This window comes from Macaca fascicularis, chromosome 12 (genome assembly GCF_037993035.2).
Source record: "Macaca fascicularis isolate 582-1 chromosome 12, T2T-MFA8v1.1".
Lineage (NCBI taxonomy): Eukaryota > Metazoa > Chordata > Mammalia > Primates > Cercopithecidae > Macaca > Macaca fascicularis.
In genome coordinates this window covers 106,375,402-106,402,852 of record NC_088386.1, presented here as the reverse complement: position 1 = coordinate 106,402,852, position 27,451 = coordinate 106,375,402, and the positions used below count along the sequence as shown (strand labels likewise).

The 27,451-nt window shown below is 34.9% G+C and overlaps 1 protein-coding gene across 2 annotated transcripts in view; it reads right to left on the bottom strand.

The window, feature by feature from the left end:
- The window catches only part of CPS1 (carbamoyl-phosphate synthase 1), a 119,290-nt gene extending 94,426 nt beyond the window's left edge, over positions 1–24,864 (bottom strand). For both annotated transcript variants that reach the window (XR_012421450.1, XM_005574178.4), the window contains exons 1-5: positions 24,598–24,864; positions 8,073–8,182; positions 5,030–5,174; positions 3,982–4,071; positions 1,409–1,465 (exon numbers count right to left, since the gene is read on the bottom strand). Coding sequence is in view for 1 of the 2 variants with exons in the window: in XM_005574178.4 (XP_005574235.3) it covers positions 1,409–1,465; positions 3,982–4,071; positions 5,030–5,174; positions 8,073–8,182; positions 24,598–24,723 (528 nt within the window). In the remaining variant the exon portion in view is untranslated. The remainder of the gene's footprint in view (positions 1–1,408; positions 1,466–3,981; positions 4,072–5,029; positions 5,175–8,072; positions 8,183–24,597) is intronic.
- Between the last annotated feature and the right edge of the window lie 2,587 nt (positions 24,865–27,451).

Genomic DNA, 27,451 nt, shown 5'->3' with positions numbered 1-27,451 from the left:
TCATTGTTTACTGCTCACACCCATCATTAGGCTGAGAGAACACAAGAACCTCCCTGGGATATATAATTTCACTAACACCTATTCTCAGGAAAATCATGGTAGAGTGAATAAAATCAGAGGTGGGATAGAATGATGGCATAAATGCTCACTGTCTTCCTTCTGGCCATGGGTATTCGGACGTGTTTTTATTTTCAAAGCTGTTTTTCCTTCTGTTTACAGAGAGCCTGTATCCTAACAAGAAATCTACAAAAGAGTTTTTTGAAGATTCCTTTTCCCATATGTACTTTTTTTTTTTTTTTTTTTTTTTTTTGAGACAGGCTCTTGTTGCCCAAGTTGGAGTGCAGTGGCGTGATCTCAGCTCGTTGCAACCTCTGCCTCCTGGGTTCAAGTGATTCTTCTGCCTCAGCCTCCTGAGTAGCTGGGATTACAGGTATGTGCCACTACACCTGGCTAATTTTTGTATATTTAGTAGAGATGGGTTTCACCATGTTGGTCAGGCTGGTCTCGAACTCCTGACCTCAAGTGATCCGTTTGCCTCAGCCTCCCAAAGTGCTGGGATTATAGGCGTGAGCCACTGCACCCAGCCCACATGCGTAGTTTCAAATTGTATCATTTATCTTTTTATTTTTATGTAATTATATTTAGTAAGAAAACTTTAGTTGCATTTGGGGAATTTAGTTAACATTAGTGAAGTAATGTTTCTTTCTGATTTGGAATGTGGAAATTTCAAGTAAAATAATAATAAACTCAACAAGCAGATGGTGATGAGATATTCTCAGAGGAGGGGTCAGATGTTGTAGCAATCAGACATGAAAGCAAAAGATAACCTTCCCTTTTATCACCTTGGTCATTGATATGGTCTCAACAAAGACTATATAATTGAAGTAACGCATGCAGGGCTTATTTGGCACATTCATGAAAGATAATGCATTAATTTAACAGATAACTCTTTCACAAGGACAAAACAAATAATAGTAACAATGCTGTACACTTCCTGGAGTGTATTTTTCAGCATGTAGGTTTTCATTTCAGGCAACGTTGTTATGCAATTTGTTACCTTTTCCACTTGTTTCACTAAAGTTCTATCACATGAGCTGAATTATAAATGCCTTGACTTGTTGGTATAATAAACACATAGCGGATACTCAACAAACCGCCAGGTGAATGAATATCAAGTCCATTTAGTCAAAAACATACCAATCAAATATTCAGTCTTGAAAATTGCACTGAAAATAGTAAAGCAAAACAACAGAGACCCAAATAGCAGATGCTGGCCAGATTCACTCCTTTACATATTAATGGATCCCTTAGGCATTGAGGGAAACATACATACATACATACATACATACATACATACACACACACACACACAGAGAAACATATATTTGGCTAAAGATGATGATTATACCTTATCCCGAATTATTTTAGTCAGCATTCTTGTGTCCACTCCATAAATTGCAGGAACCTATACGAAAAAAATTGTAGTGACAGTGAAATTGGAGGAAATTAAATCCAGCATATTGTTTCCAAGTTACAAACCTGGCCTCATCTATCTTCTTGGGCAGTAAATAATTTCTCCACTCTTTCTTTTCTCTGACCCAGGGTGACTGTGTTGTCAGAACACGGTAAATTGTTGCTACAGTTAGGCATAGGACTCTTAATACCTAGGTTCTTTCTCAGAGTAAAAAATGAGAAATTTTGAACATCAATCTTCTGCTACACTTCGGTTGCTTTTAACCCAGGATGTTAAGTAAGTTAAATCACATTGGTGAACTTCATAAGCAATAATATGCAAATCTATGTTTTGAGCCAAACGTTCCTGGCACAGAGTAGGCCCTCAACACATTTTTCTGAAGGGCCATGTTGAGTAGTCATGTTGTTCTAAAACATGATCATCCTATTAGTCCATCATGCAAGACCACCATTTGTTTTGTTTCTTTGACTAGGTTGGATAGAGACACATGTAGTATAAAGAAAGAGTAATGAGTTAGGAATCAAGAAAACAGGCTCTATTCCCCTGGAGGCTTTTTATTAAAACAACAATTTTTAAAAAGAAGTTAGAAAAATGAAAACATGTTTTAGTTTTTTTTTTCTTCCACTAATTATCTGAGAAATGTTTAAGCAATGTATTTGTTCTCATCTGTAAATTGAAGGAGTTGAACTGGTTATTATTTTGGATTCTTTTCTACTCTACATGTCTGTGATCATGGAAGAAGATCCAAAGCACGTTTAAAAAACAAACTTACAAGCCATTGGTTAGACTTACACTAAAACTATTAGTTCTGACATGGAAAAGCTATGAGAACAAGGGTCAAATAACAAAAAAGGAAAAGGAAACCTTGGGTTGTGGGGGCTGGGGGGAGAAAAGTGTGTCTCCCAAATGACGATTACAGAAATTAGCTGCCTGGATAAGGAAGATAAATTCAGATAATAGTTGAGAAGAAAATGACGATGGCCCAGGATATGATATGGATGCCTTCTTCTCCCTTTTAAAATTTAGAAAGAATGAGGCCGGGCGCGGTGGCTCAAGCCTGTAATCCCAGCACTTTGGGAGGCCGAGACGGGCGGATCACGAAGTCAGGAGATCGAGACCATCCTGGCTAACACAATGAAACCCCGTCTCCACTAAAAATACAAAAAAATTAGCCGGGCGTGGTGGCGGCGCCTGTAGTCCCAGCTACTCGGGAGGCTGAGGCAGGAGAATGGCGGGAACCCGGGAGGCGGAGCTTGCAGTGAGCCGAGATCGCGCCACTGCACTCCAGCCTGGGCGACAGAGCGAGACTCCGTCTCAAAAAAAAAAAAAAAAAAAAAAAAAATTTAGAAAGAATGAGATCTAAAAAGCCAGGATCGAGATTTTTTTTTATTTGTCAGAAAGAAGCAATGTTTAGACCCCATAGATAGACACTCATTGGAGACGCAGCACTTTCTTAGAATAAAATTCTGTCAATATCAGGCCCAGCAGTTGAACAAAAAGCAGCTACAGCAAAACTGGAGATGAAGTTAATGGATGCAAGTCCATACTTCTAACATCCAAACAAGGCAAATGCTGTTATTTCATTAGAAATTAATATTTACGGCTGGGCGCAGTGGCTCACGCCTGTAATCCCCGCACTTTGGGAGGCCGAGGCGGGTGGATCACCTGAGGTCAGGAGTTCGAGACCAGCCTGGCCGACATGGTGAAACCCCCTCTCTACTAGAAATACAAAAAATTAGCCAGGCATGGTGGCAGGCTCCTGTACTCCCAGCTGCTGGGGGGGCTGAAGCAGGTGAATCACTTGAACCCAGGAGGCAGAGGTTGCAGTGAGCTGAGATTGCCCCATTGCACTCCAGCCTGGGCAACAAGAGTGAAAGACCGCCTCAAAAAAAAAAAAATAATAAAATAGAAATTAATATTTAAACTAAAAGTGTAAGATAAAGTTTTATAACCCTTTTCTGATATTATTAATACTTCAAATGAAATTATATACAATTACATGTCATAATGTTGAAGCCCAACGAAACTTGATGGTAATCTGCTTATACTCATAAGAATTAGAGATGACACAAGTATTGCATAGAATGATTATGTGACCTGCACAAAGTTACACAACCAGTTAACAGTAGAGCTGGTACTAGAATACTAGAACCCATGAAGCAAGTTCCATAACTACATTCTAGATAAAACGGTGAAGGAGAGTAAAAGACTCAATTGCTAAAAAGAGAAAATGCTAAAATTTTATCTTACCCCCTTTCTCCCAAATGTGAAATGCTACCAAGCATGTATGAGTGCCACCTAGTGGATAAACTGAAAATACGTGCTCATCAGCACTTCAGGAGGAATCCAGACATTTCAGCCTTTATATAGTAAGAGAAGGAATCCCTCTCTGAAATGCAAAGATCCCAAACTACATGATCTTCTTCTGTCTGCTTGTCACTTCTGAATCTACAGGCACCTTCTCAATCTTCCTTAGGTAATGATGGATGCCCTATTACATTTCTCACCTTTTCTTCCTGTAGCCATTGCCCTAAACTCTTGGTAGCCAGCCAATGGTTGTAGTCTTTACTATAATCCAGCACCAGCAAACCTGCAACCTAGAAAGACAGGCAGTCATTTTAAAGAGGTTATCACAAAATATTATCTAACTCTTGTGAGTCAATTTGCATTTGTTTTTAAGTTTTATGATATCCACTGACATGAGACTTAGGATTTTTGAAAACAAGAAGAGGCAAAAAAAAAAAAAAAAAAAAAAAAAAAAAAAAAAAGTTCTTTTTTTAAAATACGTAATTGTTGCATTCACCATCATGAGAGGGAGCAGGCTTACCTGGCTTGGTAAATCCTGAGGCTAAACTAGGTCCCCCTTCTGACATGCATGGCAAAAAAAATCAAGAATTTAATTAACAATTACTGGTTTAATGCACATGATGAACAAAATCATTTTTAATTTACATTTAAGGGAGAGAAAAAAATTGATGGGAAATTGTGAGAAATAGTGAAAACTAAGTTAAATGATCAGTTGAAGTCATTCAAAAATGGAATGGTGAAAAAATAGGATTGAATTTGGAATATAAATTTTTGAATTGCTCATATGATATATATTCCTAAGATAGTATTCAAAGTTACCTTGTTTAGGAAATCTTAATATGTTTACTTTTAGACTGGCATAAAAGCTATCATTAAATCATCCCCTAGAGATTAAGCTTAAAAAGCAATTAATTGATACAGAATTGATTACTAAACTCCTTTTAAAAGGTGATTCTTCCCCAATTATTTTATAGCACAGTTGTTATTTGAACTTATAGCAACATTTTTTTTCAAGTTAAGCCAAGTTTCATCCAATGCATTAAAATTCAAAGTGCCCTAAGAAATGAAACTCAAAATACTGTCAAGTTAAAGATTATTCTCATATACCTAGGAATAAGATTGAATACTTGAGCTTAATGATTTGTACTACCATATTGAGGAAGAAACTTTGGCCATCCTAATTCTTAAGAATAAGTTAACTATACTCCCTCAAATTGAGACTTTTTAAATGACCATCACTGGTACTACCTTGATTCCATTAGACTCCAAATATTTGCTAAGTCCCAGTTCATCCAGAGCAGTAGTATCAGGGGCTCCACCATTCCCAATAATAGGGTTGGCCATTGTGAGAATCTGTCCCTTGTAGGCAGGGTCAGTAATAGCTTCTGGGTACCTGGGTAAACATGCCAAAAAAGTATCAACAAGTAATGTATGTAACTACAAAGCTATAATCTGCATACATGCTCTGAATTATGTAACCCTTGAAAATGAGAAGAATCCAACAAGAATGTCTCTAGATTTTAGCAAACCTAGGGAAATTTTACGACAGAATATAAAAATTTATACCATGATATAATTGATATAAAGAAAAACCAACTCATGAATACCAAGGTATATTTTCATATAAGTTTTATCCCCTCAATTTCTTTATATTTTTAAATTCCTTTAAAAATCCCTTTCTAGCATCTTAATTTTTAAAATATTGCTGCTCTATTTAAAGTTTGCAGATACTCTAAAGACTTCCCTGGCCTACCAGATATCATTGAGCACAAACTGATATTTACTGTTGAGGGCTGCCAGTTTCACCAAGATAGTAACCATCAAAAAATTGAAAAGCTTTTCTTGATATTTTTTAGGATACTGAATAGTATCCTGATTGTGTTAGTGGTGGTTGCATGAGTATATATGATTATTAAAATTCAATGAATATTTAAAATAAGTAAGTTAATTTATATGAAAGAATAACTCAATAAAGTTGATTTTTAAAATATTTTAATTTTAGAAAGAAGCATATAAGTTTGGGAGTTATTATCTGCTAAGAAAAAAAATTCATCTGACAGACCTGACTTGAGGCCTTTCTGACTTCTAAGTTAAAAGATGCTGATATGTAATTAGGGAGGAATGCAGGAGGGCTATATTTTAAAGTTTGGGTGAGAGGAAAAATACAAATATATCATGTGTGTGTATGTGTGTGCATATACATATCATATGTGTATATATGCACACGCACACACATTTCTTATTCTTAAGAAGAAGAAACACTATTCCCATAAATACCAGGAGATATCTACACTTTTTCTATGCACTGGAATACATTGCAATTCAGGGAGGTTTTTTCTGCTCTCTTCCATGTTCACTTTCTGCAAAATGAGTTAAGCCAAATCTTTTTTGTGGATTACAACTGAAAGTGAATTTAGGTGCTCAGGGGGACAGAATCAACGATTTTGAAAGCAATAAAGTTTAACACAGGCAGTAGTCAACATAAATTCTTCAACACCATCCAGACTAGCGCCTACCAGAACTAAATTTGTCAACAACATACTTACTCTTCCAGCTCTGCAATCCCTAAGGGGACTTGAGGGCTGTGGTATTTATCCACAGCTTCCATCAGTTAATTTCTCAGCTGTCTCTTATCTGTCAGGAACTGATAATTTTTTAACCAAGGCCTGCCCACAATATAAAGCATTGCTTGAAGATGAAAAACAAAATAACCCCTTTAATTATCAACCACCTTACTGAGTGAGGCACGTAATGAATGAAAGCAGCATTTCTCAATGGAAAAATAGGGTCTATGGACTAATCTTATAAATGAATGCCTTTTCCTACATCAAAAAAAAAACTTTAATTAATTTGATTTTACTTCTCTTTCTTCTTTCTTTCCATAAAAGAACTGACCATTCCCTTTAAACATATGCTTACAATACTCTTCAGTAAATGAATAAATACACTTTGTTTTAGAGAACTACAATGTTGGGAGCAAATTAATCCATCAGCTCCTGTTTGACTTGTGTGATGTGACAAGATTTATTACCTGTAATCTATCACAGAGAAGAAAACTCTAGTGCCCTCCATCATTCTGATCTATATTAAACAGTTGTTTGTTGGCAGGTATATTAACACAGCTAGTAATTAGTGCTGTCGAAAAGCTTAAATAATTGCCTGGTGAAGCAAAACTTTGCAAACAGGTTTCAATACACTGTAATTTAATGTTCTCACCAGTGGAACTATTTAAAAACCCATCTAACATTCTTCATTTCACACAGGGAGGCAAGACTTTAAGAAAGAATATAAATTAATAATATAATGGAAGTTTGGTCAACTAGTATCGGTGAACCTAATGCCCCCTTGTCTTTATGAGGCTAACTCAAATTTCTCTAAAGAATTTATCAAATATTTCATAGAATACTAGTTGGATTGAATCTCTATTGGAAACCCCTTCAATCAATCTAGTCATGTTTTTAAGACATGTTTAAATCCCCAGTTTAAATTAGTATCTAATCCAGCCCCCCACTTTTTATATGAAGAAACTAGAACTCAAAAAGCTTATGTGATGTTCCCAATATTATATAGTTATCCTTAGAACTGAGACTAGAACTTTAGCCTCCTGATTCCCAGGTGAACAAACATTTATTAACTAGGTAAAACCAGTCACTTAATTTCTGTAGCAACTCTCATTTTCATTGCTGTACGTGTTAGCAGGTCTTAAATACTAAGGCAGGTCATAGTTGATAATTACTGAAAATATTAGATCTACACAGCTGCTCTCTCATTGATTAAAGATAATAAATGTATCTGTTATTTCAACTTTCTTACTAGAGTGCAAAATTACATAAAATACCCAAGGACTTTCTTATCTCCTTATAGTATTTCATATTAGATGTGCAAAATTGATTCTTTCCTAATGAAATGACACTAGAATGTACTATCCATTCTTTTCCTTGCTCCAATTTTCACCTTAATTAGACCCATACCTCCCCTTAGATAAACCATTTGGTAATCTCACATAACCTGTGTCCTCACAATCTAAGTTTCTAGAATTCATTTTGTTCTCTTTATCCAGGGGACCACCAGCATGCCCATGTTGTCTTTCATTTACAGTAGCAGGACGTTCATGTCTAACTTTCTTTCAAGGACGGCTGCAGTAGGCTATGCACAAGGCACGGTGCAACTTCAGGACAATATGAAGTCTAATTATGATGCAGTGATTTCAACTTGCCACCACGAGTGAGATCATCCGGTTATTTCTCTACATAGAGGAAGAATAAAGCCTTGGAAAAGAAGCATTACTCACCCTCCCAGGCCAGTATTAAAAACCACTTCACCAGCAACAGAGGATGGATGGCCAAAGGAGTAACCTTTCATCTTAGTTCCATCTTCCAGGACAATGTGTGCTGTCTGTGCCTGAAGAAACAGTTGCATGAATCTTAGCAGAATACACAATACAAAACACACAAAAATATTCCAAAGGTAAAATACACAGATATATTAAATAAAGGCATAGTATATTTAATGAAACCACAATGCCCAGATTTCCAGTTGCTTTCCTATTGCTTGTCACTTTTCTTCAGATATATGGCTCCTGTAACTGGCAGATGTTTTGTTTTGTTTTCTTGGAAGAGGAACTGAAGCATGCAGATACATTGTCTATTCTAAGTTTACTTGTAGAGTTGTTGACAAGCCAGAAATACTTCACTTTAGCTGAAATGTTTTATGTCTATCTTTTCCCCTTTATCATTCTCTAGCTTTGCTCAAGAACAGCTTTAAGGAAAGTTCATGAGTTTGCAAAAACATTGTGAATTGTACCATACAGCTCAGCATCACTCTGAGATTTAGAGCCAGAAGGAATCTTCAAGATTATCTATCAAATTGTGTTCTGCAGAGCTCTTGTGTTTGATGGAGTTGTCCTAAGGGTTGCCCTCTCCATGCCAGAATTATGTTCATGAAGAAACTGAAACTTTATCACTCTCTTAATACTGACACAAAACCAAGCACTGTGGAACATTCTAGAAGTATATTGTATTTTGCTTTTTATTAGAGTTAATTATATCCATGTCTACTTCCTTCTCTATACTATGGCGTTCAGAATTGGATAACTTTGCCATAATAATCTTTGAGCCAGGGTCTACCAAATTCTTAGCTAAGAAGAGGAACAACTGGAAAAACATCTAAGAAGCAGACATCATTTACTCCTTATAAATACCCTAAATTCTGTTGTTGAAGCCATTTAAATCTAACTCTCAATTTCCATAAAATTCAGGGGAGAAAGAAATGTTTTCAGCTACACCTTGGGAGACAAAATATAGACTCCCTAAGAAACTCTATAGGACAAGCTAATTAGAATGTGATTTTTAAAAATTAAACTATAAAGAAAAACATATCTGAAATAATTGAGGAAATTAGAATCATAAATTGATATTTGATTATATGAAGTGTAATTTTTTAAGATTGATCTTAGGATTGCAGTTATATTTTTAGTCATTGTCTTTAAAAGATATACACTGTAATATTCAAGGATAAAATAGTATGATATCTGAGATTTGCTTCAAAGTAATCAGCAGTCAAGGGGATGGACAGGGACATAGAGAAAAGAAGTCTGGCCATGAGTCGAATTTCCTGAAGTAAGGAAGATCATTGGGCTATTCTTTCTGGAAGGTTTAAGTGTAATCATCGAAGACAAAAAAAAAAAAATAAATAATACTAATTATTCATTTTACTTCCCTCACAGTTTTAGGACTGAGGCCAAAGTGCCTAATCCTTTTAAATCTTGCCACCCCACCTCCACTCCCATTACACATACACATACACATATATACATACAAACACACACACACACACACAAACTTTAGTAGGCAGCAGGAACTCCATAAATGATTTCTAGACCTTTGTTTCTATGCTCCTTTTGCTTTATAACATGCACTAAACTTTTCAAATGTTAAAATGAAGAAAGCCCGTTATTTTTCTATAATAATTCTCTCTGTAGAAATAAGATGCCTCTTTTAGATCCGAGTCTCTTGTTATTAGAATGATTGTGTTCTGCAATGTAAAATCATGTCTTGATTACCTTTAAACCAATATACTATGTTCCAACATCTTGTTTATGTGTGAGTGTGTATACATGTTAACTTACATTTACACACAAAACTATGTTAATGTTTTCCATTAAAATTGATGGGATATGTTTAAGATGTTCCTCTCAACAGATAATTTTATTAGTTTCTTTTTTAAATCAGAGGTACAATATGTGAATTTCAAGTTTGTATTTCTGAGAAAGATTGAACAATGTACTGTACTGCACATTTTATGTGTGTTTGTATATGTGCGAGTGAGCATATATGTGTGTTCCTGGGCAACATTAACCAAAAATATCTTGTCCTTTACTTGACTTATCAAATTATCTTTGAGTTAAAGTTTTATCTATCTCCTTCGACCCAGTGTTTGAAATCTCAAGCTTGACACTTTAAATAGTTGGAGTTTGTCTTTATTAAATTTAAAAATATTTTAGAATTACTCAGCACAAAGGAAACCACAATTATTTATTTATTTACTATAAGTGATGACCAGACTTCTACAGAAGAGATGATCTTATACAGAAGTCTGAATTCTGCTTCTGTACCCAGGAAATCAACTTACATATCACTTCTGATAACATGCTATTCTGATTCTAAATTTTGTTTTAATTTGCCAATTTTTGTCTAATTATAATTCAAGACAGAAGTTGAAGATTTTAGAAAGTAAGAGTGATAGTATTCGGTGTATTTCCAAAGATTATTATAAGCTATTCAAATATCTCTGCTAATGGGTCTGAGTAGAAGTGTGTTTGTTAGGAAAACTCCTCAGGTAACTCTGATGTGTTTTATTAGGTGAAACCCTTGGTCTAAGTAATGAAAATTTACCATCGAAATATATTTTCTACTGGAAATACTGTTTTTTAGTTCTTGAGGAAATCATGTGTAAACCTACATGCTTTTACAAAACGAAAAGAAAAAGAAAAAAATTTTAGATAAGATGTAACTTTGATAGAACCTAAAACAACTGTATTTAGTTGGCAAAATTGGGCGTAAATTGTAAATTTCACTTGTTTTCTGTGTATCAGTTTATCTATGCTACTCTGAACCATGCTTGCTTAAGATATTACCTTGGTTTATATTTTTATTTTGCTTGTCTCTATTCTCATCTGAGAATTTCAAATTATCCGATATCTGGGTTAGACACTTTCTAATCATTTTAAAGAAAGGTAAAAAATAACATAAGAAAATCAACACTTGTGAGCCTATTCCTATAATTCTGTTTGGGATTTTTCTCACTCCCTTCATGAAACTAGTTTTCTATTTTACTTTCCATCTCTATATTTGAAGAGACATTTGCTATTGCCTGAAATAGTCCCTGAGATTGTGTTCAATATGTCTTTTTGTTGCTTTAATTATATTTTTGGTTCTTTTGGCAATTTTTATAGATCTTCCAATCCTCTTTCCTACTACACATTATATTGTAACAAGGCCTCTGTTTATTGCTAAAGTACTCTTTATATTCCTCTTAACTACACTGGCCCCTGATGAATTTAAAATGATGAGTGCCAGTTGACTTATCTATGAATTGATGGACGAACTCTGAACAAAGAGCTATTATTTGGAATCCTTTCTTCTAACTAACAGTTCCCCAAATGCTATTTCATTCCAAGGAGTATAAAAGAAATCACCTTGTTACCATCATAAGATATTTTAGTATCCTCAGTCCTAGTTGACAGAGGTCTGCAGGCGAGGAATTAGATTATAACATTAAATTATAATTTAAGTGCCTACTGCCAGAGCACTTCACACTTTGAAAAGGGGAAATACAAAGGAAATCTTAATGAAAAGAAGTGTATATTCTTGTGGAATGTCAGGAAAAGTAACCAAAGGATTATATAAATGTGAGTTCTATAAAATAAAGGACCTTATCATGACATGATCCCTATGTGTTTAATAAAAATGTGTATGCCAATAAGAGCATTTAGACATTCAAGTCTCAGACAGTGAACTCCTACCAGGTGTCAAGCACCTTGCTAGGCTCTGTAGATAAATGGATGAATGTCTCCAGTCTTCTCGTTTAGTAAAAGGCTAGATAAGGAAATGGATTACAAAACAGAGAAAACTTCAGTAAGGATATCACTGAGGCATCACTAAAACACATGGAAATGCAAAGATAAATATTTTTCCCTTGAGAGATTAAGCTTTAACACTAGAATTTGCCCTTTCTTTTCCACTGATGTTTTAAGCAATAAAAATAAAAATTTCAATACAAAAGCTTGCCAAATTTTGAATTTAAAATCCAAAATTTAAAGATCCCTTCCTCTTGGCTTAGATGTCATTTTCTCGGAGAGGTCTACCTTGACGCCCTCATTTAAAATTACAATATGTTCCCCAGCCCTCTTTCTCCTTGGTCTGCTCTTTCTTCATAGCACTCATTACCTTTTAACATACCATCTAGTGATTTATTTATTATCTATTTCATCACATTAGAAAGTGAACCTCATGTGGGCAGAGTATTGGGTCTGCTTCATTCACTATTGCACCTCCAGCCTATATCGGTGGCTAGCACAGAGTAGACAAGTAACTAAGCTTTGTTCACACTTTAGTGAAATTATTTTAGTCAGATAATCTACTGACTATTTAGCAGAATATTTCTAAATGATTAAATAATGACTTTGATAAGAGAGGAAAAGTTATAATAGAAAAAATATACAAGCATATGCTCTCCTACCCACACCCATCGTCCTGATTATTTCTTTCAATGCTGAAAATATTAAACACTTATATTTTCATCTTACACTGCATAGAATTTTTTATTTTAACCATGTTTCAAATTCTTAATTCACTTTTCTTATTATTGGTGGGATTGTCATCTAAAATGTAGATATCTAATGCAATGTTTTTTCTAGCAGTGGTTAGTCTTACAAATATTTTAAAACCTGAAACATTAAGTTTCTTGGAGTCTCAATCTCTCTCTGTCATATTTTCCCAGTATATCTTGGAGTTACAACTGTCAAGTCACACCTGGTCCTACAGGCTAGTTACTTAAATAATACTCCAATTAAAAATAGTTCTACCTCATCACATAGTATCTAATAATGATAATGGCTATAACTAATAAATAGTCACCTATTTGCTTTTAGAATTAACTTCACACTATACGAAATTGCATGACCACCCAAGACAAAAATCCCATCATCACCTACTATTGCCTCCTAATTGTTCTGGCTGCCTCCAATCTCTCCCTGCTTCTATCCATCCTATGAAGTAGAGTCAAGGTTTTCTTAAACATTAATTGGATGACACTAATCCCCAAATTCCTCAATTCACATTCAAAGTCCTTTCATCTGGCCCGCTCTCTATATGGAATACCTTAGATTCCCCACCTCTCTTTGTCAGTCCTTTGTGCATAAATGTCTTCCTTGTTGCCTTTTTATATCCTGGCAATGCTTCCTAGTACCCATGGTATGTACTAAGTCAGAATTAATCACCGATTTTCTTGTGCTTCCACTGACTGCGTTTGGTGTATACTGTTGTGTGTTACCTTTGAATTGCTAAAGGTATTTTTCTACCATACTAGATTCTAACTTCTCAGTGTTGCATCTAGAAAGCACAATGCCTAATTCCATGTTGTATCCCCACTGAAATACCCCACTGTTGTCTACACAGTAATATTCTCACTACACAGTTGGTGAATGCATAGAAACGTACTTCATTATGTGACATTAGCATGTGACAGTGCTGACACTATGGTGTTTTCAAAATAATTCTTTGATGCTCACTGACTTCTGGTTATTTTACCAATTTTCATCTTCTCCTCTTGAAAGCAAAGACAAATATTTCACACAGGTATAGTTCATGCTAAAAGATAGAAGATGAAAGTAAGGAATGAGTTAAGGCTGGGTGGCAATTACTGCCCAAATGATACCCTTAGGCTTTCATCTACCAGTCAGGTGTCATATAAGTAATGTCTTCAGAAGAAGACCCTAAAAGGTGATTTCTAAATGTCATTCTTTAGGTTTCCTCATGAATTGTTTCTATCATTAATATTAATTATCTATGTTACGTAGAAATCTAATCTTCCATCACTAGGGAAAAGAATAAAGCTGCATTAAGTATATATAACCCAAGCATTCTCTTTTTCTTCCTTTATTTTTCATCTAAAATGCTTGCCAAATTTTACTGTATGTCAGCAATAAATTTGTTTTAATTCACTGATGTGGTTTCATGCTGACAACATTACATTTCTATACCAACTCTCCAACTATGTTATAACTAATAATTATCCCATTTTCTCCCTCTATTAAAAATACCAAATCTATTATATTTTTATTGTTTTTGTTGTTGAGGTCTATGTATAATCCTGGTACATCTTTGGCATTCAATAAATGTAGGTATAATTAATTTTGGAAATAGTAACTAAAGATAATGTATACTTTAAGCTTTCTCTAGTGTGAGTTCAAATGTTAAAATGCCTCCCTTAATAAAAACTGTAATACTGATATTTGGATAAAGTAAAGCATTAACATTTCTTAAGCATGTCTGGTAGAAGTAGATTGTTCTGTCACTATCCTATTTCTACCTTCTGCCATTACTTTACTGATAACCTATTAAGACATAAACTGGGTTGCATAAATACTTGTCTATGTTTATTAAAGTCTATATGCAGTTGTACAAATAAGTTGAGAATTTGGATTTGAATAATAAATTTATACTGTTCTGGGAAATGTATCTTACTTCAAATAGAATTATGAAGCTATGTTGAAAAAGTAGGGTTTGGGAGCATGTTGTGTCACCAAGAACTCCATCCTGATCAATTCCCTATGACATCCTTAATAATAGTTAACATGAATGTACTGAATACTATCTTTAAAGCCATTAGTGGGTTTTCTTATCTAATCTTCACACACACACACACAAAAGATTAGGTAATATCGAAATCTCCATTTTACACGAGCTAACTGAGCCTCAGAGAAGTAAAGATCATTCTACTAGCAATTGGAGGAGCAGCAGTTTCTGAATCCAGTCTGACTTATAACCTCTTTTTCTTTTTCTAAGCTTACTTTTATTTCTGCTTTCCAATTTCTTAAGTGAGGATAAAAAGAAATTTAAGCGGCCTGACGCGGTGACTCACGCCAGTAATCCCAACACTTTGGGAGTCTGAGACGGGTGGATCACGAGGTCAGGAGATGGAGACCATCCTGGCTAACACGGTGAAACCCCGTCTCTACTAAAAAATCCAAAAAAATTAGCCAGGCGTGGTGGTGGGCGCCTGTAGTCCCAGCTACTCGGGAGGCTGAGGCAGGAGAATGGTGTGAACCTGGGAGGCGGAGCTTGCAGTGAGCCGAGATCCCGCCACTGCACTCCAGCCTGGGTGATAGAGTGAGACTCTGTCTCAAAAAGAAAAAAGAAGAAAAGAAATTTAAGCATGAACTCTATTTAAATTTATTATAAGAGCCTTAATTCAAAATTGCCATGGATAAGCCACAACAGGCCCAGGTCAACCAAGAACTACCTATCTATAAATCTGTAAATTGTCAGAGTGAAATGTCAAGTCATTAATTATTTGAGTCATTAAAGTCTGATGAGAACCAGCAGGTTTTGAGAACAATTTGCACTGATCCTAGGCCCTTGAGTTCTTAAGCTTTGAAGATTGTTAGAACCCTAGATGCTGTGATGAATAAGGAGATCTACCTCTCCGTCCCCCCTCCATTTTCCCCAGTGATAGAGGATTCAATTTCTAGATAACATAGATAATTATTCATATTAATAATGGAAAGACTTGCTGCCCTGCTGGGAGGAGTGAGGTCAGCAAACCATCTCCTGCTGTCAAATTGTTCAGGGTCTGTCTCAGCTGTAGAGGGCTGCATTGCCCCATGACCTTCCTGGAATACGCCATGGCCAGTGACCGAGTCAGGCCCAGATATAAAGGCTCAGGTCCCATCCAGGGAAGTCTGGTGGGCAACAGCTTCCTATCCAGTTGGCCATGGCTTTATCAAAACTGCATTACAGTTTAGTTCTCTGTCCAGTTCTACTTTCTGAAGCTTCACAAAGGCTGATCCCTAATAGACAGCATGCTCCCCAAACATCATCTCAGCATTTGTTTACAGAGAACCTAACTCATGCTAGGTACTTAAACCAAATGATCAAAGTCTTTATGCCAAAGTTAATGTTACTTCCAAGTTACCTGATGTTCAAGAGTGGAGGCCACATGTGAACATTCACTTAATTTGAACAACTAAGCACAAGTTTAGCATGCAACTGCCTAAAATAAAATTCATACAGAGAGAAAGAGAGATTTTTCTGTACTTTCTAAAAATCTTACGTTTTTATGAGATTTTGTTTGAATCTCATAAAACACACAAATATGTTTAAATTTTTGAACCAATATGTTTAAGTTGTGGCTACAATTAATAACATTATCTCCACCTTTTTGGAATTATGTTTGTATGTTTTTCTTCTCCCACCCATGTAGTTATATTCATAAAACATGTAAACATACCCCAAAGAAATAGGCCAGGGATTGTAGCTAATATGGATATCAAGAAAAATGCCTTAAGGCTAGTTTCCACTAACAGTCCGGCATTTTTTAGTCTGGAGCCTACAGGTATTGTGAATCTGTGAGTCAATCAGGTTATAAAATAAGTAGTGAAAAATTGTGTTCTCTTGTTACTTCATATGAATTTAAAAATTAAAGATTAAATTACTAGTCTCTACGGCCTAGTAATACTAAATGTTTCTTTTGTCTGCAAATTTATTGGAGGAAGATTCGTAACACTGTAGATTTTTTCACACACAATATTTAGGACTAAAACTGAATTTTCCTGTGTATATGTAATTGCTCCATGTTTAATCTTACTTTATAATTGTATTTAGTACTCCTATTTCTAAATTAAACTGAATTACAAAAATAACTATATGATCTCCATTCTTATATTACTTTTATTTTTTATTTCTTTATTTATTTATTGAGATGAAATCTCTCTGTCACCCAAGCTGGAGTGCAGTGGCACAATCTTGGCTCACTGCAACCTCTGCCTCCTAGGTTCAAGCAATTCTCCTGTTTCAGCCACCCCAGTAGCTGAGATTACAGGTACTTGTGCCACCACACCCAGCTAATTGTATTTGTAGTACAGGTGGGGTTTCACCATGTTGGCTGTGCTGGTCTTAAACACCTGACCTCAAGAGATCCGCCTGCTTTGGCTTCCCAAAGTGCTGGAATTACAGGTGTGAGCCACCACGCCCGGTCCCCATTCTTAAATTACTTTTACAATGAGCATTCTAAACTAAATTTAATGCTTCATTTCTTAATATTTGTAAAGTCTGAGGATTCTTTCACAAGTTATAAGTCATTTTTAATGAAAATACATTTTTGTGAGGGGTGGTTACATATAAGTAGAAATTCCAATAAACTCTCAATGGCTATTTGTTTGTTTGTCTGCTGTGGATGTCGGTATTATTGTTTCACCATTGTCATACAATATTTCAATTTTCTAATGATATTACCAAAGAGAATACTTCAAGATCTGAAATTTCTCTAAACATCTCATCTCTTTTAGGGGTTTTAAATTTTCCTCACAATTAAAATTCACTGTAAGCCTACATTTATGGGTCTATTTTCCTTTCTTAGTAAGATGATTGATTAACTTTATGGGACCACAAAGAAGTGACTCCAATTTCTCACTTTAATACTCTCAGTTTGAGATTCAGTTGAAAAGGGTAGATGTTTCAAAGTCTTTTCCAGAATAGGAATAATGCAACAACTATTAATGAGAGTCACACAGCTACATTCCCCTTGAAAAGGGTTTGAACATGTGTCCCTGGTGCTATGCTAAACTGATTTAGAGGGCTTAGTCTTAGGAAGTAACAGCCAAAACTCAAACATAATTTATAATTTAATCTATAAAAGTTTTTGAAGCAGCCTAGTGTTTATCATTATTGTTAGGTTTTCCTTTGCATTCAGTATTATGCTATTAAAAATCATCTACTCATTGTTCATGTATCGTTTCCAACCCATCAGCATTCTGAACTAACTCTAAGGATATCGATCCTTTACTTCGAACCAGTTTTCTTTGGGTCTTTTATATCAAGACGGAAAACAAGTGAAAATGAGACTTTTCTTGCAGCCTAAAATTGCATTAGGTTTTTGTATATGTGGAACTTACAGGACTATAAGAGAAAGAAACACATTGAAACTGAAAAACAGAATGTTATGTTACAAACACATGACAATATTTAGGTTGAAGTGGAAGAAATATGTCAACTATAAACAGCATTGCCCTAAAATGTCCTATTTGTAGAATTGTTGACAGCCATATAAAACAAGAATCCTTACTTATTATTTGATTTAAACAACCTATTCTCAAAAAAAGAAAAGGAAAGGAAAAATTAAATTTGTGTTGTATTGCGATAACGTTCAGTATGTAAATGAGCTCATGAGTAAGCAATAAAATAACAGCAGAAGAAATGACTTAGAACATTCTGAAGCCAGGTTAAACAACAACTATGGCATCAGATATATAAGTACAATAACAAAACTTCAAATTAAAAAGACCCATCTGTTGTTTGAAGCCTAATTAAAATTCTAACCAGATTTGCTAATGTTTATTTTGTTTTATGTACAAAAACAGGCAACCATGTGTCCTTGTTTTAACTGCAGCACTTACATGTCTGTAAAATAGGAAGAACAGAAATGTTTCTTCTCCTGGATAAGAGACTCCACCACTAAAATGTTCTGGATGTAAAGCCTTAAGCTAATTCAGCAACAGATTTCATAAAAGGTTTGGAAAAAAAAAAAAAAAAAAAAAACACCATTATAAAGTCAATAATCCCCTTAAGCTAGTAGTAAAAATGAAAATAATTTACTCTGGGATTGCTGTATTGCTGTTGAATCATTTATCTACGTAAATTATTTGCACATCAGAAAAAGTAGAGGCCCCACATGTTTTTTTTTTTTTTCCATTTTCACCAAGGCCTAAAGCTATATAACATACTTGCCTTCTGGCTTACCTGATGTTTCTTAGCTATTAGTACGCCTCAGTACTCATCCTCTTAAAAAATAAATCTGAACTAAGCGCTGGAAAGTAGAAAGCCTAAAGCCAGAATTTATTTCGGGTAATTATTGTGTAGATAATATGGTAAAAAGTTACAATCAAGTAAATGAAATCTTATTTTTTTATTGTTGGAGTTATACTATTAAGATACAGATATTTGAAATTTAGAATTTCAGCACAATTTGTCTTTGAAATATTTCATGAGACTTCTCTGCGGTTACAAGGCCTAACACTTCAAAATTTTGAAGCACTGTAACAGCAGTAATCAATTAGGTCTTACCACATTCTAAGTTAATAATCTTACAAACATTCTAAGTTAATATTAAGTCATCGGTCTTTGGTTAAACATAAGCCAACATTAGGGGGACAAAATCACAAGGTTAATTTACTTGAGTATTTTATGTTTGAACATTAATAAACAAAAGATTTAGATTCATGAATCATTTTATTCTAATAAGATTTCTCATTGTAAATGAAATATAGCACTTATAAAAACTACATTACAAAGTATGTTCATAAAGTGTAGGATTATTAATATGCCTTACTGAGCATCTGCTATGTGGCAAGTTGTTCAGAATCCTGGAGGAACCTAGATATAATAAGCTAATTTTTACTGTATGGTAATAAATTAAAATGGTCTTATATTTCATTCTGCATTATAGAAGAAACTTAGAAAAATTCTTTAGTAATATAGCAACCCTACTGATTCATTTACGAGAACTTCAAATTAGTCAATTACCTCCCTGTGAAATTTAAAAGATCAATGTATAGCATTTAACAAGTTGAAAAAAATAAAAAGAAAACAGAGTAGCCTTGAAAATATTTTTATAAGTTAAACTCATTTAGATCACATGAAGAAAATCAAATGGAAGCTAAAGATCCCTAGGACTGAGGAGCCTAACACAAACTTTGACCTTGGCCCGTGCAGCTTTCTTCGGGCCTCCGTTCATTGCAAATGCCCCAGGAACTATGAGTCACATCAAGGGCAGTCAGTATGGCATACCAAACTCCTCCTGAAGGCTCAAAGTAAATTCTAGCATGACCATTGCATAAGAGATATTGAAAACTTTCTACAGCACCCCTCAATTTTTGGAACAAGTTGGAAATGTGAAGAAAATCTAATAGAGTTGTAAAGGCAGAGGAATAGTCTCCATTTCCATAGCAATAAGACCTAATGTCACCTCTAGATCATCAGAAAGTCTGGCTAGACATGAGCAAATTGGAATGAGAGAGAGGAAAGCATAGGTCAAGATTAGTACTAGTCCCTTAGGCAGTTCTACAGCCAGAATGCTTAGCTTCTGACCCAAAGCTGGGACTGGGGTACTGAGTGATGTGCTTAGGGCCTAACACCCAAAGAGGTACTCCATGACACTAACAGTGACAGCCTCCTTAAATTTTGCATCTCGGGTGTCTATCTCACTCACTTAACCTAGTCTATGACATTTAACCTATAGTTTTTTCAAGGGTTTTATGTCAAGAAGCACATAATTTTGAGGCATTGTTGGTAACAAATAAATGAATCTATATTTTAGAAAATTGGGGATATAAAAAATGGAGAAAATAAAAATATTCAAAAGAAAGGCCATCTCCCAATTAGAGAAATATTGCATGCCAAAAATATGTAAAGTTGTCCATCAGGCAAACTAATTCTGCAACAGCTTATTTGGGACTGAACCCAATTAATATTTCAAAAATGTAGATTGCCATAGATGAAATCCAGTCCTAAAAATATGTCTATATGTAGTAAAAGTCCAATAAAATAGTTATTTTTAAAAGTGTGTGATAACCCTATCCCCACTCTTACATCTAATGTGTACAGAAGCTCCAATATAATAATGAGTTATATTTCCTGTGAATATCTATAAAGCTACTACAATATAAGTAAATGATTCTAATTGTAGGAGTTTTTATAGTTGCCAATTTCTAATCAAATGACAATAGCTCCTTAAGACTGAACTGAATAGATACTTCTATGTCAAAATCAGAATATAAAATCTTACAAAATGAATGCCTTTCAAAAGAAATAATGACTCCCAGTGCTTATTCATAGCTGAAGTATCAGAGAGGACACTTAGATTGTTAGGTTCCTAGCTTAATTATAACACAGGTCACCATTGTTAAAAAATGAATGGATTAATGTTAGAAGGAGTACTTATTGAACAATTTTCTATTCATAGGGAACTTAACCTTTACAATTTAATACCTTTGATTTCCAAATTCATTTACAAGTAAAAATAAAACTATTTAGTCTTGATGACTTTCCCAGATTTGAGAACTCAGAATTCTTAAGTCTGTAAGTTTCTTGAAATCAGAGACTATCCTCTTCCCACTTACTTCTATTTATCATTCTTCCTGTATACTCCCATGGTAGAGGTTTCATGTTTACTAAAGAATAAATGAATGAATAAAAGAATGAATGAATGAATGAATGAAATAGGTTATTATGGTGTCTATTCTGCCTTTTGGAATTAAATTTGCCATACTGAAAAAAAAAAGATTATTTGCTTCATTTTCCTTGAGTCTGATTTATTATAAGAAATATCTTCTTAGAGATGTTTAATATAAGGCAAAGGTGAACAAATCATTATTATAAATATTTGAGAATTCTTATCAAATACCTTGTCATTGCAACAACTTGAAAAACATAAGGACTCTTTGACATAACCCTCTACTAACTCCTCCTACTGTATAGAATGGAATTTTTTTTAAATATCCAGTTTTTGCTTAAAAACATTCAGTTTAATGGTTTAAATTTAAAACTTTAAAGATTTTTAAAAATTGTTCGTGTGTGACAATCACATACTTTTTCGAGTAAATCAGTCATCATTTCCACTATACAGATGACAAAACTTAGGTTCAGAGAACATGTGACTTGTCCAAGATCAGAGCATTAGGAAATGCGTAACAGGGGTTAGAATCCAGATCTTTTTGTGCCCCATCCAGGGTATATCCCACTATACTGTTGCAACTTGTAATAATGAGCACTGAACCTTTTCAATACTAATGGAAAAAGATTATGGTCTCTAAAACTTCTTAGTATTTACAATTTTATGGTTGTTGATCATTTACACCCCTGATATCAACTTTCTTTAAAATACAGAGAACCTTGAAATTATTTCCTCTTTCCTGTAAGTAAAATACAACTGTGTCAATTGACAAGGCACTCTATAAATATTAGCTACCGACAAATACCCAGGGAAGGGCCACATAAAATTATAAGTGCGTCATTGCTGTTGCCAAACCCACCCTCTCTGTCTGTCATCAAAGAGAGAGGAAAAGCGACCTCTAAATACGTCGAAAAAGCAACCCAATTTACAGGGCAATGATTATAGATGTGACCACAGGGTGTCTTTCACAATCCATTTACCGTCTATAACTAGACATAATGCTACTAACCTTTAAAGTGACTGTTCTCAGTGCCCTTCACTGACCATTATGTAACTACATCCTAATGATTTTAACTGTCTTTAAAATATGATGTCAATCTAAAAATAGTAAATTTGGCTATATTTTTCTAAGACAGTTGAGTTTTTAAGGTGAAGGCAGGAAGAAAAGTAGGTAGAGGACTCCCCTTGGGCTGCTCTATGGAATTTTAATTCACTATTGTGAAGTTCAAGAACTTCTATTTTTTGTGCTTGGCATTCCTCCAAAACTCTGGCCAGTAATGATTGAATGTGAGTAATGGCTTTTACACCATGAAATGATGGCTTAGTCCTCCTACAAATTTGTCATTCTTAGCTGTGCACTGTGACAGACCCTTGAAACAGATCTGTCACCATGAGCTAGAACTGCTTTCACAGTAATCCATCCACATGATTACACCATTTTGTCGTGGTTGTGATTGTGGTGGTGGTTGTATGGACTTATTGTGATCTTGGAGAATTGGATTCTAATCTCAATCATATCTCCACCATTTTAAGTCAGTACTCACTCAATTTCACGGTTTCTGGTGTCTGATGAAGATGCGCCTATCCTTACCTACATACCTGCCTTCTCACAGAGTGACAAGAAGATATTCCAAGTCACCTAACTTTGAAGTATTAGGTGGCACATATAATCATAGGGGATAACTTTCATTACTATTGATTTTCTCTGAGCTGATACATGAGTACACTTGAGGTATTACTAACAATAAATTCTCATAGTTTACATCTAGTTACAATGTCTTTGATGTTAGTTAGGCTTTCCCATCTTTTTCTATAATGAAACTAAATTCAAGAAAATGTCTATAACTAGACATAATGCCACTAACCTTTAGTGACTGTTCTCAGTGCCCTTTATGGCCACATGTAACTACATCTAATGATTTCAACTATCTTTAAATATCCATCTAAAAAGAGTAAATTTGGATATATTTGAATATATAACCACATAAAAGACATTTTCTTTTCTGGTTTTGTTAATTTAAAATGGTAATTTCCTACCCTCTTGTTAGCATCTTCTCAGTGTTAAAGGCTGACGTTGTTAACACACCACTAAGTCTACTATATGTATTTCCTCCTTTTTCCTGGGATCTTGAGCTTGTTTCTCTCTCTCTCTCTCTCTCTCTCTCTCTCTCTCCCCCCACTCCCTCTCCTCCCCTCTCCCCCACCATCCCTCACACTTCTCCCCTTCCCCTCTCCCTGTCTCCATCTCTCTTCCTTTTCTTTTACTCCCATTCCTTTCCCATTCCTATCCCTGGGGTCCACAAGAATCTATGAGTATTCCTTGGCCTTGCAGGTGTCAGAACCAAAACCCCACTGAATCCTGACTTGAGCAACTGAAACAATAGAAGCTTAGTCAACTCAATGAGCATACAAAGTATAAGCACAACACTCCAAACTATGAGATCCCATTTTCACATCAACAGAGGTTTTCTTTTGTTTTTTCTATTTCAAATTTTACAGCTTTTACTACTAAAGAAGCAATATATCTAAAGATAATATGATTGCTTAAACTTATAGTCACTAAAGATTATTTTCATTGGCAAAGTTCCTATGGAGTAATTTCAGGTTTCTCTGATAATGAACGTCTTCATAAAGTTATAGGAAGGAGCAGAGGTTCCTACAGGAATTTCATAATTCAATGCTGGGGGGCAGGAAGAAGGGCAATTAATGTTTCTTTCCTGGGCTTGCCCCCTCAATTATAGATACCTCTGGAGGGAGAGAATTATCAGCTGCTATCTGCCTCCATGTATTACTCTACAAAATGAAAATAATAAATTTGGCCTGTCCAAAAAAACAGCTAGAAGGAAAAGGAAAAAGCTGAAGCAGTGTCTACATGATGACCTGCAAATATCAAAACCACATATTTTCTAATTATATTTAAAAAAATTTTTAATGATATTTCAAAAGAGAACTTTTCAGTAAGCCCTTTTTACAGAACAGAGCTTAACACACTATATACCATAGTGTGGCTCACACACATATGAGCAGCCCCATTTTTTAAAATCCAAACTGTAAGCAATAGTATCTAGGCACAGAAAGCTATCTGTGAAAGAGAAGATGTTTCTTTTCCAAGCAGTGCACTTACATTTTACATGTTCACAGGAATTGTCATCATTCTTTATGTTGGGTAAAAATTACTGTCATTTTACTCAGATAAGATGAAAACTAGCATTTGCTAACTCAGTAGGTTCCATAGTAAAGGAAATATTAATACATTAGTACTTCGGAGCTATATTCAAAACTGTATTTGCTTTGTAAGGGACACCTTTGCTTCACGGCTAAACTCTACCCCGTACTATTTTATCAGAAACAATCAATATGAGTATTACCTTGACAGAAAGGAGCCTGATGCCAGGTCTTGAAAATTTCCATTTTTGGTGTGCAGTCACATTGGTAAAGCCAAAACCAGTCTTCACTGTCCTCACCACTTTGCAAGCTGTCAAAATCCTCGTCATTTTGAAGATGATTTATGACTAAAATTAAATGAAATTACATATATTTTATGAGATTGTGTGATAAGACTTTTTTTAGTTAATGTAAAAGAAATCTGGGAGGGGGTGCAGTCAGTGTTTAAGGCTGACTACACAGCGATCTTTGAATTTCCATTCATTCTGCCATTAAATGTCTTCAGCCACAGCTCCTCCTTCTCTTAACCCCTCCTCCTGAGGTAATGTCCAAAGATGTTCCATGGGCATGTAGCACAAATTGCAACACATCAAATACTACCTTCTCCTGCTAAAATAATGCTGGGGTTGTAGAAAACCAGCCATCCATCAAAGGAATTGCTTATGCAGCTGAATGGAATGACATTGACATCATGGACAACCTTATCCTAAAGAGTAGCAACTTTCAAGATGCTAAGGATCATAGGCTTTTACTTGTGTCACATGTGATACCTAATATGCCTCATAAGAGATTTTAGATTCCCAAAGAAAGCTGAACCCTTGCCATTTTCTGCTGGAGTAAAAAGACAAGGTTCTTTTTACAAAAAGTAAAAATCAGAGCATCCTACAAGTAGCATTTTTACTATTCATAAAAAGAATGTTAGAAACTTTTCTCCACAAATATACAATATGTTTTGAGTTAATAGAGTAGTATACTACATTCTTACTATAGCATTGTTCTGTGTTTCAAAGCTAAAGCAACCAGTAATATCAAGTAAAACACAACTAGAGCAAAGTGGAATATTATATCCCTCTTATGCCTCTTAAATTTGTAAAAACTTCATGAAATGACAAACACTCATTTTAATATAAGCACTATTCCTAAGTCAAGTTTTTTTTTCAGTTATTAAAATGTTATACATAAAATTTTCAAAACTTTAGCATTCATATTTCAACATGAATAAAAAGTGATTCACTTCACCGTTCAATCTCATGTTTAACCAGGCCGTCAAGGGACCTCATTGGCTGGCACACGCTCTTGCTTAAGTCACGTGACTATGTAGAACAGGAAGTACTGCAGCATTGTTCTTTCACACCCTTGCAAAGCAGGCCAAGGAATAAAGGCAATAGACTCATTCCTAGGGCTTCCCATAACAGAAAAGATGACATAAAATGACATAAAGATTTTAAGTTTCAATCACACAGAATCAGTGCTAGAGTTGGGGTAAGGATTTTTTTTAGGAACAAAGTTTAATTTAAATCTTCACACTTACTTAATATATTCACGTATGAACATTATTTGATTTCAAAGTGCTTCACGGCTCTTGGTGATAGAAAGCTAAACAAAATAGGATCATACTAGTTTATACAAATAATTAATAAAATAACTAGTGCCATGAAAGTTGCCCAAATGCAACAGGAAAATAAAATGGGGGAAATAAGAAAGAAAGATCAAGTTCTTTGTGCACATTCAGTAAAGTTTAAGCATAGAATTATGTTGAGCTGTGTTATATTAAAGGACGCAAGTTCACCAAGTAGATAAAGGGGGGAAAACCCCAGAAGGGATGCCATGGCATGAGCAATAGCATAGAGGCATGAAGTCATGGTGGTATATTTTGTAAAAGCCTAGATGCAGGGTACAGAATGGGAAAATGAACAGGTACCATATCACGGGAGACTTTGTATGCCTTAAAATGTTCAGTCAATAGTATTCATGATAGTCACGGAAGTATTTTGAACAAGAAGTAAAGGCGAAATTTGTGTTAAAGATCACTTGAAAATGATTTGGAAGAGAATGAAAATAGCAAAAGGAAAACTCCCAACCTAGAGAACTGAGAACTGAGAAGCAGTACTTACTGGCTTAATCCAATACCAGTTTACGCCTCGATCTCACCTCTTGGCTTTTTATTTGTGTGTGTGTGTGTGTGTGTGTGTGTGTGTGTGTGTGTGTGTGTGTGTAGTGAGGGTTGTCTTTCCTTAATTAAAAAAAGGATATAAACTCAATCCTCATTATGGAAACTTTTCAGGATGCAAAATAAACTTAAATCAGTCATAGTCCTATTACCCTAAGGTACCCATGCGATGAATACTATAGCAGATTTCCTCCCTTCATCACTTATGTTTTAATCAAATATGACAGTGGAAGTACTGAGGAGTCCTGAGCTTGACCAAGGAAAAGACTTCGTCACCATTTATAACAGTTGACCACAAAGCATGATGAATTAAACGTGTTTTTCCAGAGAAATGTCAACAATTCTAAGATAGAATTCTCCTACTCTAAAGTCTAGAGAGAAACGTGGGCATGAGAGTTTTAATGGGCTTCATTTTTATCAGTAAAGGGTACCGGATGCAGACTACGGTGTGTGTATATACATATTATGGTCCATGTCTTTAGTCATCAGAATGAAGGAGGAGAAGGCAGAAGTTTTGTAAAATTTGGTTAAATATTCTGAATTAGAGACTTGGAAAATCCATCCATTATAATCCCACAATCATCTTGGAGATTGGAACAGCCAAAAAATAAAATAGTGGCTAGTTTCATATTTGAGTGTTCAGGCTAGACTGAAATCTATAACCAAACTGGAAAAGAATATATTACACATTAGTGAGGGAGTTTACATTAGGACAAATCAAAGGAGTTGAGACCGTAACAGTCAGTTGGTAGGCAATGTTAAAGTCAAGCATGAAAAAATTTAGTGGAAATGTTACACTTTTATGACAGATTATTTTTCAAAGCATTTTAAAAAACAAGCATTTTTCTGTTGGGAATGATTTTCTTCTCTGACCACATGTACACAGT